General features: G+C 28.6%; 3 protein-coding genes and 1 long non-coding RNA gene across 4 annotated transcripts; 3 read left to right on the top strand and 1 right to left on the bottom strand.

Annotated features, from left to right (window-relative positions):
* The first annotated feature begins 6,076 nt into the window (after positions 1-6,076).
* On the top strand, positions 6,077-6,487 carry LOC101512530 (protein GLUTAMINE DUMPER 5-like). Its single transcript, XM_004498767.4, has one exon. The coding sequence runs from the start codon at positions 6,077-6,079 to the stop codon at positions 6,485-6,487; it is 411 nt and encodes a 136-aa protein (XP_004498824.1).
* A 1,748-nt stretch (positions 6,488-8,235) lies between these two features.
* LOC140920128 (uncharacterized) lies at positions 8,236-8,745 on the top strand. Its single transcript, XM_073367459.1, has one exon. The coding sequence runs from the start codon at positions 8,236-8,238 to the stop codon at positions 8,743-8,745; it is 510 nt and encodes a 169-aa protein (XP_073223560.1).
* A 1,071-nt stretch (positions 8,746-9,816) lies between these two features.
* Positions 9,817-15,460, bottom strand: LOC105852008 (uncharacterized). The gene is made up of 2 exons (XR_001143804.3): positions 15,323-15,460; positions 9,817-11,493 (listed from the first exon to the last, which is right to left on the bottom strand). It is a non-coding gene; the product is annotated as an uncharacterized lncRNA (long non-coding RNA).
* Positions 14,307-15,879, top strand: LOC101512206 (zinc finger protein CONSTANS-LIKE 3-like). The gene is made up of 2 exons (XM_004498766.4): positions 14,307-15,257; positions 15,371-15,879. The coding sequence occupies exons 1-2, from the start codon at positions 14,520-14,522 to the stop codon at positions 15,692-15,694; spliced, it is 1,062 nt and encodes a 353-aa protein (XP_004498823.1). The 5' UTR covers positions 14,307-14,519; the 3' UTR covers positions 15,695-15,879.
* The last annotated feature ends 3,134 nt before the right edge of the window (positions 15,880-19,013 follow it).

The following is a 19,013-nucleotide window of genomic DNA, read 5'->3' as shown; positions in this document are numbered from 1 at the left end:
CTAATTAGGTGACAATATATTTCAATATGTTTTGTGCGCAGCTATTGGATTATGAGCTATTTGTATGGCTGAATTTTTATCGCAGTGAATTGGAACATGAACGGGATAAGAGTGTTGAAGATTATTATCACATGTAGTTGAAGCAAGGTCCCAATATCGACACCATGAATGAGAGATGATGACTTGTTTCTTTGATTTCCATGAAATCAAAACTATGGAAGAATCCAACATAAATATTAAAATTGAAATTTCGATAAATATAAATAACATAGATATTATAAAACTGAAATAAGTTAACTAAATTAAATTAAAACGGATAATATACAATAAAATGCAATAAAACATATATACAATGAAACACTATAAAAAAGGGATGCACACATTGTCAATACTAACTATGTCACCAATATTAACAAGTAGGATAGTATCAATGTTAGAACGAACCCCCTCTATCTCAACTTAAGTGACATTTTTACTCAAAAAACATATTTGAATTTATTTAGTAGAACTATTGAAATCATATACCAAAGCAATATTATTCCTTCCATACAAAACATAATTTATTACAAGCCCACCTAAGCCTTTTTCCACCAACTATTTATGAATTAAATTCATTTTAAAATACATAATAAAACATTGAACTTGAAAACCACAAGGTCTAACATAAATGGTTGATACACAATGTGTGACTCAGAATATTGAATTCGATTTATACTCATAAATAAATAATAAAATGATCTAGAATTGAGTTTCATTATCTATGAATATATGGGGGACAGGAATAATAAGCATATACATGCATCAAGGAATATGATTAGTTTTTTTTAGTGCAAAAAGAATAGGATTTTAAAATTAGTGAAGTTTTATGTCACACATCATATCCAAGTTGGGATTGGATTAGTTCTCCCTATTACATATCTTTGTCACTTTTCTTTAGTTGCAACAAAAGATTCCAACACTAAATGTATGAGAAATTATTAGATTAGCTTCTTTGCTAACTCTCCATCAAAGTTCTAGTGCTCTGTCCACTTTTGATTTTAGTGTTGATAATGCGTTGTTATAAATATTTAAACAACATTATAATTGTTTCAAAAATAATAATTTATAATTTATAATTATTATATGGTTAATTAAAATGATGAGATCACGGAAAATTGTATATGCTCCACTATTGCTACTAAAAAAAACTACTAATCACGATAAGTAATGATTGAGGATGATATTAGACAAATAGAATAGACAAAAGTAGAGTGACGTTAGAACCAAATTCTTCAACTATATACCCTATTATCTTTTGTCAATTTTTACTTCTATTTTATGAGGCATAGTACCAATTAAATCTTTATTAAAATGATGGTTATATCATTTTATATTGAGGACAGCTAAATAAATCACGAAATTTTTCACGACAGTAGTATAAAACCGACCAAACAAGGGTGAATTGGTCAAACAAAAATTATATGCGGGATAAGAAAGTAATATCATATTAATGGTTAAAAGTCAAATGTATATTTCGAATGTACCCTATAAATTATCTTGAATATGAGTAAATATATATAAAAATCCTCTATTTCTAATTCTATTGTTTACATTAGAAAATATTGTTATTCTATTTAATACAACATTTATTATGAATGAATTTGACTATTTAATATGTTGTCGAAATATTTTTTTTAAATAACTATTTTTAATTGTTATTTCCTTTGTGATATTTTAATTTATATTTGATATTGGTAAAAATTATTGAATTTTTTTCTTCTTTAAGTTTAATATATTCATTTTAAAAGTATATTTTCTCTTAATGAAATGAGTTAGTTAGTTATTAATTAATCCATAATATAATTAAGAGTATAAAAGAAATAAATTTGAGATTTATATGGGGATTGGAAATGTACATTTTTCTCAAAGAAATGTTAAATGTTTTGTTGTCTTAAACCCTTCTGATCTCAAGAGAAATGATCATCGATAATTCAGAAATACTGCTATATTTAGCTCTATTTATGTGGAAAAAAATAACAAAAAAATACTAAAATTAATATATTAATTAATTGTTTTTATATATATATTCTTATTAAAAACTTCAAAATATTAAATATCAATTAATATTAAAAGACAAATATGTTAAATTGTATAAAAGCAATTTAAACAATAAATGTATTTCGAAAATCGTAATTTTATCTTATGTAGAACCAATTTTTTTTTTTTCAAAATTTCTCTTATATATGAGTATTAAATTATAAATTTTTTAATGATTTAAGTTTAATAAATTGGTGTAGAAATTAAAAATAGATAGAATCTGATAGTTTAATGAGCGAGAAGGCAGTAGGAATAAGTAAAAGTGAAGAATCATATATAGTTAAGAGAGCATTTCAACTCTTTTGCAAATGGGTAGAGAATAAATTTTGACGTTACGAAGCATCGAAGAGATTAATTTTAGGTGGTTCCTATTTTGATCCGAAAATCTTTATGAAAAAGAATCAATCAAGGTAGAAAGAATATGTAATCAAGCTACATCACATCACATGGAGATAAAGAATATATTTACACTAGCTTAATATAAAATATATCAACATATATATTAATTGAAGTTAGTTACATATATCCTAGCTGGCATGAAGCATATAAATGTTTGTAAACATAGGGGACGCTAACATAATTATAATATACAAATTATATAGGGGACACTAACCTTTAGCCCTTAAATATTATTACAAAATTTTATCCTATTTTGTACCTAGAAATAAGAAAACTTTATCCTACTATTACTTTCGAATTTTCAATTATAAATTACTTTTTGTTAAAAAAAAATATACTCTTAATTATTTACATTTATTTTTTAATAGAATTTGCATCTTTTTTTTTTAACCAACTAATAAGCAGTAAATAATATAATAAGAAAGATAAATTAATCATTCATCTTAATTAATTAAAGGTTAAACTTAGACAAATCAAATTATTAATAATTTTCTTTTTTATTTTTAACTTCTGGTTTTCAAAAAAAAAAAAAAAGACACTGATAATATTTTTTTTTTTGTTTTGATTTTAACACCGTTATCAATTTTTATTTTTGTGATTTATTGAACCATATCTTATATTTGGAAATAAAGGTAGCTAATCGACGTTTAATTCAAGTTAAAATCCATGGCTAACAAGGTGAGGTGCCAATATGCTGAAATGACTTAAAATCCATTATTACAAATTAAAGAAAGATTATGTTCCTTACGAATAAGGACATGAAATTTGCTCAAAGTATCTCTCTTGTGTAGCCTTAATGCTCTGCAAAAACATTATCATTATTAGTTATGGAATAAAAAAGTTGAGAGTACCTCAAAGTGAAATATTGGAATAAGTTAACAGGATCTTAAAAAAAAAAAAAATGCGCCATGTTGGTGTGTAATTTTTTGAGAAGAATATTTGATGAAGTTGTATAAAAAATAAATAAATAATATTTGATGATGAATTTAATCTGATTCATTTCTACACATAAATGATATATATAGATGCAAATTTTAGCGTGCATTGTTGTCTATCATAAATTAATTTTAAAAAATATTTAAAATTTTAAAGATTATAGACATTGCATATTAGATAAAAGCGTAAATAGTTGTTTTTATTTTGTTATTGAAATAGTGATTTAAATAATATTGATTAAGGAAGGGTCACAAACAATTATTTTTAAAAAGTATTGTTGAAGTTTCAACTAATTACTTTTCGGTGATAATTTAATTTTGTTTTAAACAATTACATCAAGGAAGAAATTATTCATACATCCAAAGAATGTTAGATGTGAATTTTTTTAGAACTAAAGCAAACCTAAGAGTGAAGTGTAGATAAAAATATGAGTTAAATTGAAGATCATAAAATTGTTATTGATTGAAGTGTTTTGAAAATAATATTTATAAATGGTATTTATAGACAAAAATGTTGAAATCTAATATTTCCACCTTCTTTGATTGATTTTGTTATAATTTAGTATGTGTTTTTTATTTCGTAGTCGAGCTACTTCAAAAATAATTGTTGAGACTAAATTATCCTTATATTCTAAATTAAAAATCATATTAAACATATTCAAATAAAAGATAAGTTATATTGATTTGAGTAAGTCGATTTAATGGTCACCAAACATGTGAATACCCTACTTTGTACACATTGATTGCTCTTTTGTATACCTATAATTTATCTATTATTGATGATTTATGGTTACTTTGATCATGTAAACATCCAATCATGAAATATAGTTCTTATTCAGTATAATAGTCTTGACCTGTCCAAAAAAAATCACTATAGCATTGGATGGGGCCCAAGACCCCAAGTGGTTCTCCTAGAAGGCATGTTAGATATAGTTTAAGATACTTTGAAGTTACATATGATTATATAGAATTTTGTTATGTTAGTTAAATTAAATGTCCTATATAAAAGTGTATCATTATCTAATTATATAATAATTTTTTTTAATATTTAATATTTAATATTTTTCTTTAATTATTTTTTATAAATTTAATTATAATTCTCAACATTCCATAAAGTATTTTCTTTCTTTATTTCCATTTTAAGATGGAATTCTATATAGACAAAAGTTTTTTCTTTCTTTATTTCCATTTGAAGGTGCAATGCTAGTAATGGTGCGGGGTGGTTAAAGAATATTGACATTACCTCATTCATGATTGTGCATTAATATATTCTCAAAGAATTACGATTATAAATCAACTACAACTTTTTATTTTGTGATCCCCACTCTTGACAATGCTATTGTCTCATGACATCATCTTGTCTCGTTGAGGTAGAGACATTTCAAACATTTGCACTCTCCTTATACTACAAGCACATTTACATTAGACATGAGATTCTTAAATTATATATTAAGAAACCACAGAATATTTCCAGCTCATAAGGTCTTCCTGTTAAAATCTATATTCTTATATAAATACATAACAATTCAATTTTTCGAATTTTAATTAAATTAACATCATAATTATAAGAAACTTAATTATTAAAATTCAAATTTAAAAACATATATCATGAGTATTGACACTTTTTTCAAGTTACTTTTTTAGGGAGCTAAAAATTTATCAAGCATGAAATTGACACTGAAATTTATATTAAATTTAGATGAATAGATGTTTTAAAACTAAAAAAATGCATTAAAATAAAACATATATTATACATATATAGATATATATGAAACAGATATACAAAAATTAGATGTGTGCCGGCTAGTTTTAGAAACCCTTAACCAATATATAGGTAAATAATCAAATTAATATAACACCAATATTATTCGTGGTGAATATAATTATGTAAACAATTAAATTAAGTTTAAGATAATATCTTTTAATTCAAAACATATGAGCGGAACCACTTAATTATTATATTAGTAAAAATACAAAAAAAAAACTATTAATTTGAAAGTATTATTCATTGAGATTTTTTATTTTAATTTTCGATTTTTAGATCAAATGGATCATGTTAATTTGCAATATGATCTGGAGATAAAAAAAATTGAGTAGAAATTAATGTAGTTAGAGATCAAATTTATAGTTTATCTAAATGATTCAATGTTAATTAAAATCTATAAACTATTTATTTTTAACCACTTTATTTGATGATAGAGATTTAAAGAATAAATAAATAAAAAAACTTTAAAGTAAATAAAATTATGAATAACTATTTCAAAAATATAAATATTTTTTATTGTCTTAATCCACCATTTTCAAAAAGTAAAGATTCTAATAATCTATAATTTAACCAAAAGATATATAAAATCTTATTGAAGCTAAAATTTAAACTCGGTAATCTTCATAAATTCTACCATTGACAAAACATAAACTTTAAAATGAGGTGGATGAGTGGATCCACTTTATCTCTCTTATGTTCTGTCTCCTCAATTAGTCTTCTTTTTAATGGTGTTGGCCATTATAAATACCTTACTTCCCCATGTCATCTTTCTCAAGCTTATCACACCCTTCACCCTCTTTTTTTTCCCTTCTACTCACTACACCTAAATCTCCTTCTTCTAAAAAAAAAAATATTTTTTTTTTAATAAAAATATATACAAAGGACAAAGAAAGAAGAAAAAATGAGGAGTATTCCTACCACAAAACTAAACACAAATTTCACCAACACCCCCATAATTAATACTCACACCTTATGGCACTCTCCAATTCCATATCTATTTGGAGGATTAGCTGCTGTTATGGGCCTCATAATCTTGGCTTTGTTGGCACTAGCTTGCTCTTATTGTAGACTCTCAAGGGACAACCAAGATGGGGCCCACAATGACTTGGACAATAAAGAAGGTGACCCTCAAACTAAGGAACCCACCAAGGCCTATGAAGAGAAGGTCCTTGTCATTATGGCTGGGAATGAGAAACCAACTTTTTTGGCAACACCTATAGTCTTGTCGAAAGAAATTGACAACCTTGTACTTGTACCAGCTAATGTTGCTCCACAAGAAAATGAAGGTTCTTGCTCTTCACAACATAGGTAGTGATTTTGCTTCACTAGTTGGTTGGTAAAGGAACCATCCTCTACGGCTGCTTTATAGTGCAACAACAATAGATGATCTAATCATAGATGGACAAAATTTCAATTGTTGAATTAATCTTACATCTAAATGATTATGGACACTATTAGTCGTGTTAGATTAAATTTAGACTTAAGAGTAGGGAAATGATGGGATAATTTTATTTATTAATTTTTCAATATTCCATCATTGATTCACTACTCTTCTTCTTTTTTGTTTTTTTAGATTTTGTTTGGATTACCACCTTTATTATAGGTATGTCCACAAGCAATGAGTGTAAATTTAACTATTTAAGGTTATAGAAATTTGAATTTTGGGAGTTTCCTTTCACTCTATTACATTTTCTTCTGCTTGAACTTTTCACTTGTCTCCAAAAGGTTATAGAAAATTTTAATTAAGGGAGGATTTGTTGGGAGTTAATTCAAATTTCAAAATGTGGAATTTTAATGTATAGAAAAAAGAGGACGAGTATTCTAAGGTCTTATAATTTGACCATTATGACATACAAATTCAATTTTGAAAAATGAATTGAGAGTTTCTATATTATTGGAATTGTGGAGATTAATTGACCTTTTTTGATATTTTTTTCGAAGAAGCCACACTATTCTCCTATAAATATGGAGTCTTGTGAAGTGTTGTAATATCTCATGCAATAGCAAATGTGTGTGAGAGAGAACACTTGAAAGAGTCTTTTTTCTAGTAGTGAGAGTGTTATCATTTCTTATTACTCTTAGAGTGAAAGAGTTTATAGGGTGATACACAATTTGGGATGAGTTACATATCATTGTAATCTTATTTGAAATAGTGAAATATAATTGTTGAGGTGTTTATGTGGACGTAGTCATGAGGTGTCGAACCACATAATTTGTCGTGTGTTTTCTTATTCCTTTATTTTATGTGCGTTCCTATATAAGATTCTAGGTGTTTGTGTGCGTGGAATTTCTCCAACACGGGTATTAGAGTTATGACACAAAACATACCAAAGTTTGAGATTCCATTATTTGATGAAAAAATAAATTTCACAATTTGACAAAGTACAATTCAAGACCTTTTGGTGCAACAAGACCTTATTCAAGCTTTAGAGGAAAAGAAGTTAATTGCCACAACTTCAAGTGATTGAAGCAAAATCCAAAAAAAAAAGTTGTAAGTACAATTCAATTAGTTCTAGCTTCTGAGATCAAATACAATGTATTGAAGGAGACAACACCAAAAGCTTTATCGAAGAAGCTCGAGGGCATTTATGTGTCAAAGTCGTTGACAAATTGTCTTTGCTTTAAAATGGAGTTGTATCAACTCAAAATGGAGATCAGAGGAAATATCCATGACCATATCAATGCATTTAACCAACTAGTATGTCAATTGTTGAATACAAATGATAAAATCTCTTATGAGGAGCAGACGTTGCTCCTTTTTGTGTTACTATCAAAGTTCTACAAATCTTTGGTCCAAATTTTTCTTGGGAGGACAGCGTTGAAGTTAGATGAGGTAACCTTTGCTTTACGTGAAAATGAGAGAATGATGAGAAATGAGAATATCAATGATGGAGATAATGCACTATTAGTGGAGGGCTCTTTGCAAGGGAGAAGTCACTCAAGAAAACAAGGTGAGCCAAAAGGAATATCAAAGTCTTAATCATGTCCCCAACGTGATATGAGCAATATAGAGTGTTACTATTATGGAGAAATAGGTAACATACAAGCAATACTGCACAAATGAGGGTGGATTTGAGGAAATTAAGAGGAATGAAGAAATATGACGGCAACTCCCAAATCAATGTGGTAAGGACAACGAAAGATGGTGATGTGTTCTTAGCACTAACTGAGGAGGTTGCTAAATCAAAATGGGTGATGGATTCTATCGCTGCAAAACACATTTATCAAGATCGAACAATGTTTGACACCTTGAAGACTAGTGAAGTGTTTGGTCATTTTATGCTTGGAAATGGTGATAAAATGAAAGTTGAAGGCATTGGAAGTATGAGAGTAAAATTTCATAATTGTGTCATGCAAACTTTCTATAATGTGAGGTATATACCTTATGTTGCCTCCAATATAATTTCTTTGGCGGACATGTTCTCACAGAGTTATAAGTTTGTTGGTTCAAAATGGGATTGTAAGGTGTACACAAAGAGATATTTGGTGTTGCGAGAGCAGAAAAATGAGAAGAATATTTGCTACTTAGAACAACAATCTTTGAAAAAATTAAGTGTGGGAAGAAAGTGAAGTTGTCAGATGACGTGAAAGTTTAAAAAATTTAATTAAGCGAGGATTTGTTGGGAGTCAATTCAAAATTTAAAGTGTGGAATTTCAATACTTGGAAAAAAGGATGAATATTCCAAGCTCTTAGAATTTGATCATTTGGACATGCAAATTCAACTTTGAACAATTAATTGATAGTTTCTATAGGTCATTGAAATTCTGGAGATTAATTGACTTTATTTAGTATTTTTTTTGGAAGAAACTACACTATTTTCTTATAAATAGGGAGTCTTGTGAAATGTTGTATTATCTCATCCAGAGAGCAAGTGTGTTTGAGAGAGAACACTCGAGAGAGTCTTGTTTTATGTTGTGGGAGTTTATCATTTCTTATTACTCTTAGAGTGAGATAGTTTGTAGGGTGATATACAATTTAAGGCGAGTTACAAATCATTATAATCTTATCTAAAATAGTTAATATAATTGTTGAAGTATTTTTGTAGACGTAGATAATAAATGTCGAACTACATAAATTACCTTATATTTTATTTATTTATTTATTTATTTGTGTTCCCATATAAAATCTGAGGTGTGTGCAAAATTTGTCCATCAAACTTCATCAAACTTCCTCAATATAAGTAAAATCCACTTAAATAGTTAACATATCCCAATAATTAATTGTACGTTCAAGTTTGAAATCGAATTTGGTAATATTTTTTTGAATGTGCAAATTTACAAATTGCTACCTCAATTATATAGTCAAACTTTAGAGAATATAAAGGCATCTACTATAATGAGTAATCTAGTGTTTAACACTAGACTACATATACACCCTCATTATAGAATAAGATTTTATGATGTTTATAGGGAATAGTAACTATAGCAATACTCTATTTTTCTTCATTTTTTATATCATTCACTCAATAAATTATATTAAAATAAATTAATATTAAAATATAATAATATAAAATTATTGGTAGAACTGGTTTTATAATTATTTTTTTGAAGTGCTGGATTGGAGAAACTTTTACTTACTAAATAATATCATAAAAAAATTATTAAAAGAACGAAATGTAAAGCCTCATTTAAACACCCATATGAAGAATATCCATTGATAATTACTAAATCGCTTTACAAATTTAAGGACAACAAACACTCCTACTTGTTAAACGTATAACTTCTCTAGGCATCTCATAACAACACCTACATATGAAACTCAAAAAATCCTAGAGAGCACATGTTTTCTTTTAGTGAGTGACCCCATTTCTTCTCGTACCTAACATACATCAATAAAGTCAGCACTCCATTCTCATACTCATATTCATATCTACATAATTCATCTCTCTTGCTCCATCAAATATTAGGAGTTGGAATGCTACTTGCCGCATATGCATATGGAGCATATAGTGGGGATACAATACAAACAGAACATGGATATAATGTTTTCATGTGGTTGGGCCGCTGTTATACTTAGATATTATCATGTGACAATTTATTGAAAGGAGAAAGACAGACTAAGATCAGTAAGAAAAAAAATTATACATTTTAAATTTTCGCTTAGAATTTTTTTTTTTTACTATGATATGTAGAGTTTCTTTAAAAACAAAAAAGAGACTGCATCAGTAGGACTTGCACTATCCTAATCACCTATTCTCTCAAAACCAATCTAGTGATACCGATTCATAGTGTCAGAAACATATTTAATTCGTTGATGCATTCATGCTGCTTATTTGAGAGGTTGAAATGAATCATCTCTGTATCTGTTTTTGTAACACTGAATATAAGCGTAAGAAAAATACTGCAGGTTACCCCACACTTTTTGTTGATCTTATTTTACATAGATGATGAATATGTAGACACAACATAGTCATAATGATCTATGCCCCCGTGTGACTAAAAGCCTTGCAATCCTCAATAATCCTGCAATCACAATGGGGACTACGAATGAAGACATTTAATCTTTTCGTGCCACTTGTGTTAGATTAGATAATCACATTTCATCACATTATGAGACACAAGTAATGATAGAGTCCTTCTAGCTATCGGAAAAATCCAAATCTCACGTGGATAAGAGATAAAGCTCTATTATAATTTATAAATAGTGACACCCATTACCTTATAATCTAGTTTTGTGGAGTTGGGTAGGGTCCAACCTAAATTTTAAGATGGTATCTGAACCTACTCGATCGGACCACTCATTGTTTATATATACGCACCAAACCCAATAATAATAAGCATGAGGGGTGTATTGGTGTATATTGTAGACTTATATTTGAAAATTATTCAAAATTTCAGCAATGGTAGACATTGTCACCTATAAGTATATGTCTTCATGACTGACATTTCAGATTTCACTTTATCTACATGACAATCTATCACTATGTGTTTTGTGCACTCGTGAAACACCGAGTTAACAACAATATATATAGCAGAGTTGTTGTCACAATGTAGAGTAACCTTGGCAGGATGATCTATGTGAAGGTCTTTGAGTAAATATAGTAGCCATTGTGCTTCACTAGTGGCATTGGCCACGAACGTATATTCTGCCGTCAAGGACGAACGAGAAAATCACATACTGTTTCTTGCTTTTCCAGTAAATGGGAGACTTTTCAAGAAAGAAACAAAAATCGGAAGTAGAACGACGAGTGTCGGGACAAGAACCTCAATCGGAGTCACAATAACCAGATATAGAGATAGTGGAGGATGCAGAAAAAAATAGTCCAAGACCTGGGCTGTTCTTGTATGTCCATAGGAGAAGAAAGAAATTGACTTAACCTGCACAAAGAAAAACATATAGCAGGCCTAGTAATAGTGAGATACAGCAAACGATCAATAAACGTCTATAAACAGTTGGGTTAGATAAAGCTTGACCAGTGTTTTGTTGAAAGCTCTAAACCAGTCCAATAATGCTGGACTTGAGGGGTTACATACTTTCAAGTATTGCTCAAAATTTCGACAATAGCAAACGTTGTCACCTATAAGTATAGGTCTTCAAGATTGAGACACTAATATAATCAATGTTGATTCCATAAAATAAAGACAAACATATAAATAAAGTTTTGAATTACTTAATATCCATTCTTCTAGTTTTTTTTATCGAATCAACACCACCGTTTGAGTCATCATTGCAGTTGTTAGGGAGGACGAGAAATATCACCAGTTTGTACTTATAAAAAGTGACACCAAATAACAACTTTGAAACATTGATCTACTCTATACTATATCAGACACTTTTCCTGTGTCTTATCCGTTGTCTTTCAAATGCATGTTGGAAAAAGATTAATACTATAATTTGTACTTGAATACACACCAAAGAAACAAGATATAATTCTATTTGTGTTTTGACAGAAAACACGGAATAGTAGCCAAGGAGACAACTTCCTAGTTCTATATTTTGCGCATAAACAGAAAACCCCGCACAAAGAAAAACGACCGATAAACTCCTGTTGATTAGAATATAGGAGGAAATAATTATTTGCAGTTAAACAATGATTCGAGAGTCATATGAACCATTCAATTTTGATCATTAATATATAAAATTATTTATTTATTAAATATGAAATTTGAACCATCCAATTTCAATAAAAAAGTAATAGAATATACAAAATATTGATATTAAATACAAAAGAAAGGGAAGTAGAGACAATTTTTGTATTGATTAAATAAGAAAAATAATTACAATAGTAAATATAATGAAACCTATATATTAAAATTAGAACAACTAATTTTTGCGATACTTTTAGTTTGGAATCAATAACACGAATGTAGGTAAAAAAATAAAGAAATACAATGAAAAACGCTAACATACATCGAATAAATGATCTTGAAATGTCATAAATAAATTGACTAAATTTTGTATGTGGAAGATTTGCTCTTCGCTTGAATTAAAAACAAAAAAGATTATAATATAATTTTGCTTCTATCCTTTTTTTTTTAGTAAGTGTTGAATCGAATCTACACCTTCATGCAAGATTTTCTCATGTTTTTTTTTCAACAAAATCTCATATGCAACTTCTTAGTCATTAGCTAAGGCTTTTAATGAAGATCCAATTATGATTTTTTTTTTAGAAGCAAGAACAATCTTGCTTTTTTATTGATGTTGTTGGTAAGTGTTGAATCTAGAGAGTACACTTTCATGCAAGATCTTTGCTTGTATTAATATCAATTTACCTAAAAAGAAATAATTTTGACAACAAATGTTGTTGATGTTCTTGAAAAATCTTTAACAGATGCATTTGACTCAATTTTTTTCTTACTTGATGAAATCTATTGATGTTGAAACAAAGTTGATATCAAAATATTAGAGATGTTTTGAGTCTTGGTAAAGTTTTGTTGGCAAACATATTGTCCTTAATGTCCGTCGTTTGATGGTTTATTTTTATCATCATCATGATAAAATAATTCTAACTTGTAATTTGAGAGGAAAAGAGAAGAAAAATGAAGAAAAATAGACAAATAACTAGTTTTGAATTGAGAAAAGAGAGAAAAATGAACAAAATATTCAAGAATCAAATGAAAAAGAAAAAATAATAAGTTTTTATGAAAAAAAAAATCAATAAATTTTTTAAAAAGAAAATAGTGGAATAATTAACTATTCGATACCATAATAAAAAATAAAAAATATTGATATTAAACATAAAAGAGAGAAAAATAGAGATAACTTTTGTATAAATTACATAAGAAAAATAATTACAATTATAGATATAATTAAGTTTATATACTCAAATAAAAATAATTAATTTCTAACTAGAGTAACTAAAGTGACTGAGTAACTTATAACCAATTTGATATTTCTCATAGAAATATCTTCAATGCATAGAGTGCATGACTTGCATGATTCGGTGGTTGCAAGAAATTCAGGTTCAATATAGACTATAAGGGTGGGCGAAATCCAAAGAGAATATGCTACATTGATGTTTTATATTTTGGGGAGATGCTCATCCCAAAATCCACCACATTTTACTTAAAGTTAGTTTTTGGTAGTATAGTTTTACCTAAAACCAACTTTCAGTAATGTAAAATTGATTGAAATACATTAATAAAAACAAATTTTTAATAGTGAATGTTACACCCCATTTCATATATTTTGTATCTCCATTTAGTGCAATAGAGGAAAGATTGTGGTCAAATAGAGGGGACCGCATATAGGACAAAATAACTAAATTATATATATATATATATACATATATTAAAAAAAAAGACATGTTGCATTCAAAGAATATAGGAATATCATAGTTTATATATTGAAAGTTATACATACTAAAGTGAGTATTTGAGTAATACACCTTAGTTATTTAGTTTTTCTAATATAAAAATAGGCATGTTTGGCAGTTATTCAGAATCTTTAGTTTTATTATTTATAAAAACCTAAAATTCTACTTTTTTTACTATTGTCATTATTTCGGAAATTGAAGTAGCGGCCACTAATCTCCTAATAAGGAAAGTGGGATAGGGTCGCAGTTTTCATTACATATTTCATCAAAATCAAGTTGATATACAACTATAGTACCACTATCACCATTATTTGATGACACTTGTGTGTTGTGAGAGCTAATTTAAAAATAAAGTTGATATTAGAAAAAGACAGAGGAAAAAGAAGAAATAATTTGCTTGTACTGTGATGCAATGCAATGCAATGCAATTATCAGTGTGCTATTCTACCCCTCCCTGAGTCCCCTCTCTCTGTCCTTTCATCCCCATCCCCAAATTTCATTCATAGTAAATGTCTTTGGCTAAGGCTCACCCACGCGTCATCCCTCAATTAGCCATTCTGTAGATCACCCCTACCCCACCAGATAGTGATGCCTTACCCCCATAACCACAACCACACATCTATAGTTACCCTCCCAATCCAATTCAACACACTCACAACACTCTCAACCTTCAAAGCAACTCTCAACTCAATAAACAAACAAATGGCTACCAAGCTATGCGATTCCTGCAAGTCAGCAACGGCAACACTCTTCTGCCGTTCCGACTCTGCTTTCCTCTGTATCGTTTGTGACTCCAACATTCACGCTGCTAACAAACTCGCCTCCCGCCACCACCGCGTCTCGCTTTGCGAAGTCTGCGAGCAAGCTCCTGCTCACGTCACTTGTAAAGCGGACGCCGCCTCACTCTGTATCTCCTGCGACCACGACATCCACTCCGCTAATCCCCTCGCACGCCGCCACGAACGCGTCCCTCTCACAACCTTCAATCACAACAGCAACCAACCGTTCTTTTCCGACGCCGAACACGATGCTGACGTCACCAACGAAGAAGCTGAAGCAGCTTCCTGGCTGCTCCAAACTCCTTCTCACCCTAAAGGCCCCGATCTCAACTCCTCTCACTATTCCTTCCATGAAATCGACAACGCAGGCATCGATTTCGTCTCCGTAGACGCTAAAACAGACTCGCCAGAGCAACACAGTCCCGGTGGCACAGCAGACGGAGTCGTGCCGGTGCAGTCTCATAGCAAAACCGCCGCAGAACACTACTCCGATATCAACATCGATTTCTCTAACTCCAAACCTTTTACTTACAGTTACAATCACAACGTAAGAACGAAAATGCAAAAAACAAAATAAAAAAACAAATCATTACGATTTATCGCGTTACGTACCTGTTTGATTTAAAATCTAAACGCGCTTTTATTGTGAATTTCTTATAGGCATCATCGCCGTCGATGGAGGTTGGAGTTGTACCGGACGGCAACGCGATGTCGGAGATATCGTACTGCTGTTACGGCAGGGCGGCGACGGAGGCGGTGCAGATCACGGCGGCGGATAGGGAAGCTAGGGTTTTGAGGTACAGAGAGAAGAGAAAGAATCGAAAGTTCGAGAAGACTATTCGTTATGCTTCAAGGAAAGCGTATGCAGAAACGAGGCCTAGAATTAAAGGAAGGTTCGCAAAACGCACTGATATGAATGTGAATGTGAATCTGATCGCTGAGGATGAGTCTTATACTGGATACGGCGTCGTTCCTTCCTGTTGAATGATTTCAACTGTTTCAATATTATATATATCTATCGAGTATAGTTTATAGTATAGGGCTACTCAATATCATTAAGCCATGAATTAATTAATAATATTATGTTTATGTATATGTTTCTAGGCTTTGTTTTTTCTGTATATATTTTTTGTTTGAATGAATGAGAAAAGTATGTTATGTTTCTTGAAGTTAGTTGTAGTTGTAGTGAATGGTAATTAATCAATGAATTTTGTTGCACACTTTCAGCTATACTCAATGTTCTTTGGTTTGAATCATTAATTTAATATTTTGGGTTGGATTAGTGTATCAAAATGTGAAACGCCATTGGGGCATGGTTCCGTTTTCTTTGAATGCGAGGGAATAATGTATCTCTCTTATCATTTTATTTGTATATGGGTCCCATGGTTTATACTTTTGTTTGCGCCTTACGCAACTTAACTCCAGTCTCCAGCCTCCAGCCAAAGGTGACTCGCGTTGAATGTGAACGCACAATTTTTTTTCTTCTTCCATGAGAATATGTTTTTGAGTGTTTGAATTATACATCCATTTCTTTTTTAATTTTTTTAATTAATTGAAGTATTACATATGCGAAAATTGAGGTGTACTCAATTGGGTATGTTAAAGATAATTTAAGAATAACATATCGTTCTTTTAAGAAGAAAAAAAAAAAATCATGTTCGTAAAAGTATTTTAAAAAAAGTTATTTTTATGTTGAAAATGAAAAGCTATTTTCATTAGCATTGAAAAGAAAAATTATGTCTAATTGAAAAAAAAATTATATACAAAATTACTTTTTATAATTTTAAATAAACACATATGGCTTTTGATTTTCTTATAAAATTTTAAATAATATTTAAATTATTTTATCAAAAATACCTTTATTTGGAGAGAAAACTACTTTTATTTAATATATGAAAAACTGTAATAAATTAGTTATAATTTGTTATTGGAGTCTTCTATAAAAAAATTATAATATACTTTGTAAATCATATATGAATCAAATGTGTTGTCGCTGATGCAAAAAAGTTTTTTTAGAATCTAAATGTGACAAATACAAAATTTGATTGCAGTATTTAGTAGATAACCACTGCCATGTAAACAAACTACATAAAAATGCAAATGAAAAAATTACATTTAAATAATTTTACTTATATCTTTGCAGTATTTTATAACAATTTATAAGTATTTTAATTTTATATGGCTTCCCTCAATCTAATAATTAGCATCACACGATCTATGTGTATAAACGAATATTTGCTAGTATGAAAAGATAGTGAATGCTTGAGTTATATCAAATTCTGTTTTGAAATGCAGACTTGCATTCAAGATAATAATGTTTGATAAAATCATGTTATTTTATAAAATTTAATTAGTATACAAAGTTTTATACAATCCGATCTTATCTCACTATTATATCAATTTTCTATATTAATTCTTAAAATATATTTATATTCAATATTTAAGGTTAATTATGTTTTTAATCTCTCTAAATATATTTTATTTTTAGTCTCTCTAAAAATTTCTTTCGAACTTTGATCTTTCTAAATTTTCAATTATCAATTTTAATTTTAGTCCATATTATTTTACAAAAGTTCATATCCTATGTTTTAATTGATTTTCTTTTTATGATATATCATTGTTAAGACTTTAAAATATAATTAATTTAATAATTTTACTCTTTAATTTGAAGTTATAGATAAATTGCTAAAAATTCAAAATTAAATATATAGTTAAATTATTAAATTAATGATATTTTAAAGTTTTATCAATGATATGTCGTCAAAAAAGTCACTTGGAACATATGATGTAAACTTTTATGCAAAAACAATGATTAAAATTGATAACAAAAAATTTAGAAAAACCAAAATTTTAAGAATTTTTTAGAGAGATTAAAAATAAAAAATTTGTATATATTTAGAGGGACTAAAAATATATTTAATCTTTACTAATATGTATGTAGTGAAATGTGATTAGATGCATGTATAATTTTTTTTATACAATACATACTAATTTTCTAAAAATACTGAAAAAGAAAAAAAAATATTTTATATAATTAATAAATATAATTTTGGTTTTTAAATCCCGACTTGAGAATATAGAAAAGTTAGTTGTTCACTAAATGAAAATATAGTTTTCTGAGCCATTATTATTCTAAACATTGCCTTCAATCAATGAGAGTTTGTGATGATTAAATGAAGTGTGTTATTTGACATCCATTTAAAGACATTTTTGTGGTTATTTTAGAATTTAATTGATATGTATTGATAAGATAAAATAAATTTGCTGACAATTAATTAGTTGTAATTATTAAAAATATTTTCTTTTAATCATATTCACTTTAATGGTGGAACAAATGGTAATTTGTGATTAATTTAACATGTAAGAAGTTTTACATAACATTGTACTAAAATTTGAGTATAAAAAAAATTGTATTAAAATTAATTTATTTATCTTTATCTCTCACATATTTTTTATCTTCTACAATTTATACATATTTCGAAAATAATCATCTAAATCAAACAACATCATAATTTTGATGTTTAAAAATCAACTCATCATTATAGTCTTGCTGGAAAATGATGCATGCACCTTCAAAATTCTCATACGATAGGTAGGGCCACATCACGCTACAGCCAAATTTTAGTAACGATGAAAATAAAGCTCCCTGGAAAATAAGCATTATAAACCGCACATCTTTCTTTTTTGTTTGGATTCACATTCAATTTCTTTGATATTTCACTACTTGATGGGCAAGGCATACTCTATACTCAATTATTTTATGCATAAAACGTGTCATTTTGTTTATTTTAATATTAATTAAACATTATATATCAAACCCCCAATTATAAAAAATTGAAGTTCCTCCACTATATAAAGCTTCAGCTTGTCTTCATATTTTGTTCATTCTCCCTTCTTTCCACTTAAAGAAGCTCTCTATTGATTGTGTGAGTGACTTTTATTTTTATGTTATTTTTGTTATGAACTTGAATTGGACAATGAAGATAATACTAGGTTCGCTCGTCGTGCGTAAGAGCAAATTTGCTTTGCCGATATGTTTTATTCTGAGTCCAATCTTCAACATTTGTACTTCTTTTCATTGTTTAATTCAGTGTTCTATGTTGGACAGCGTGAATTAAACAACTGTTACTACAAATACTTCATGATTTATTTCAAAAAACAAAACATGCTTATTTTTTTCTAGACATTAAATACTTTTTTTGCCAATTATATTAATTACTTTATACTTTCATAAATGATTGAGTGAGCCAATAAAAAGTAAGGGTACGCTGTTGCAAAAAAAAAAAGTAATAGTACGTCTGAA

Source organism: Cicer arietinum, chromosome 4 (assembly GCF_000331145.2).
Source record: "Cicer arietinum cultivar CDC Frontier isolate Library 1 chromosome 4, Cicar.CDCFrontier_v2.0, whole genome shotgun sequence".
Classification (NCBI taxonomy): domain Eukaryota; kingdom Viridiplantae; phylum Streptophyta; class Magnoliopsida; order Fabales; family Fabaceae; genus Cicer; species Cicer arietinum.
This window is presented reverse-complemented; position numbering and strand designations above follow the sequence as displayed.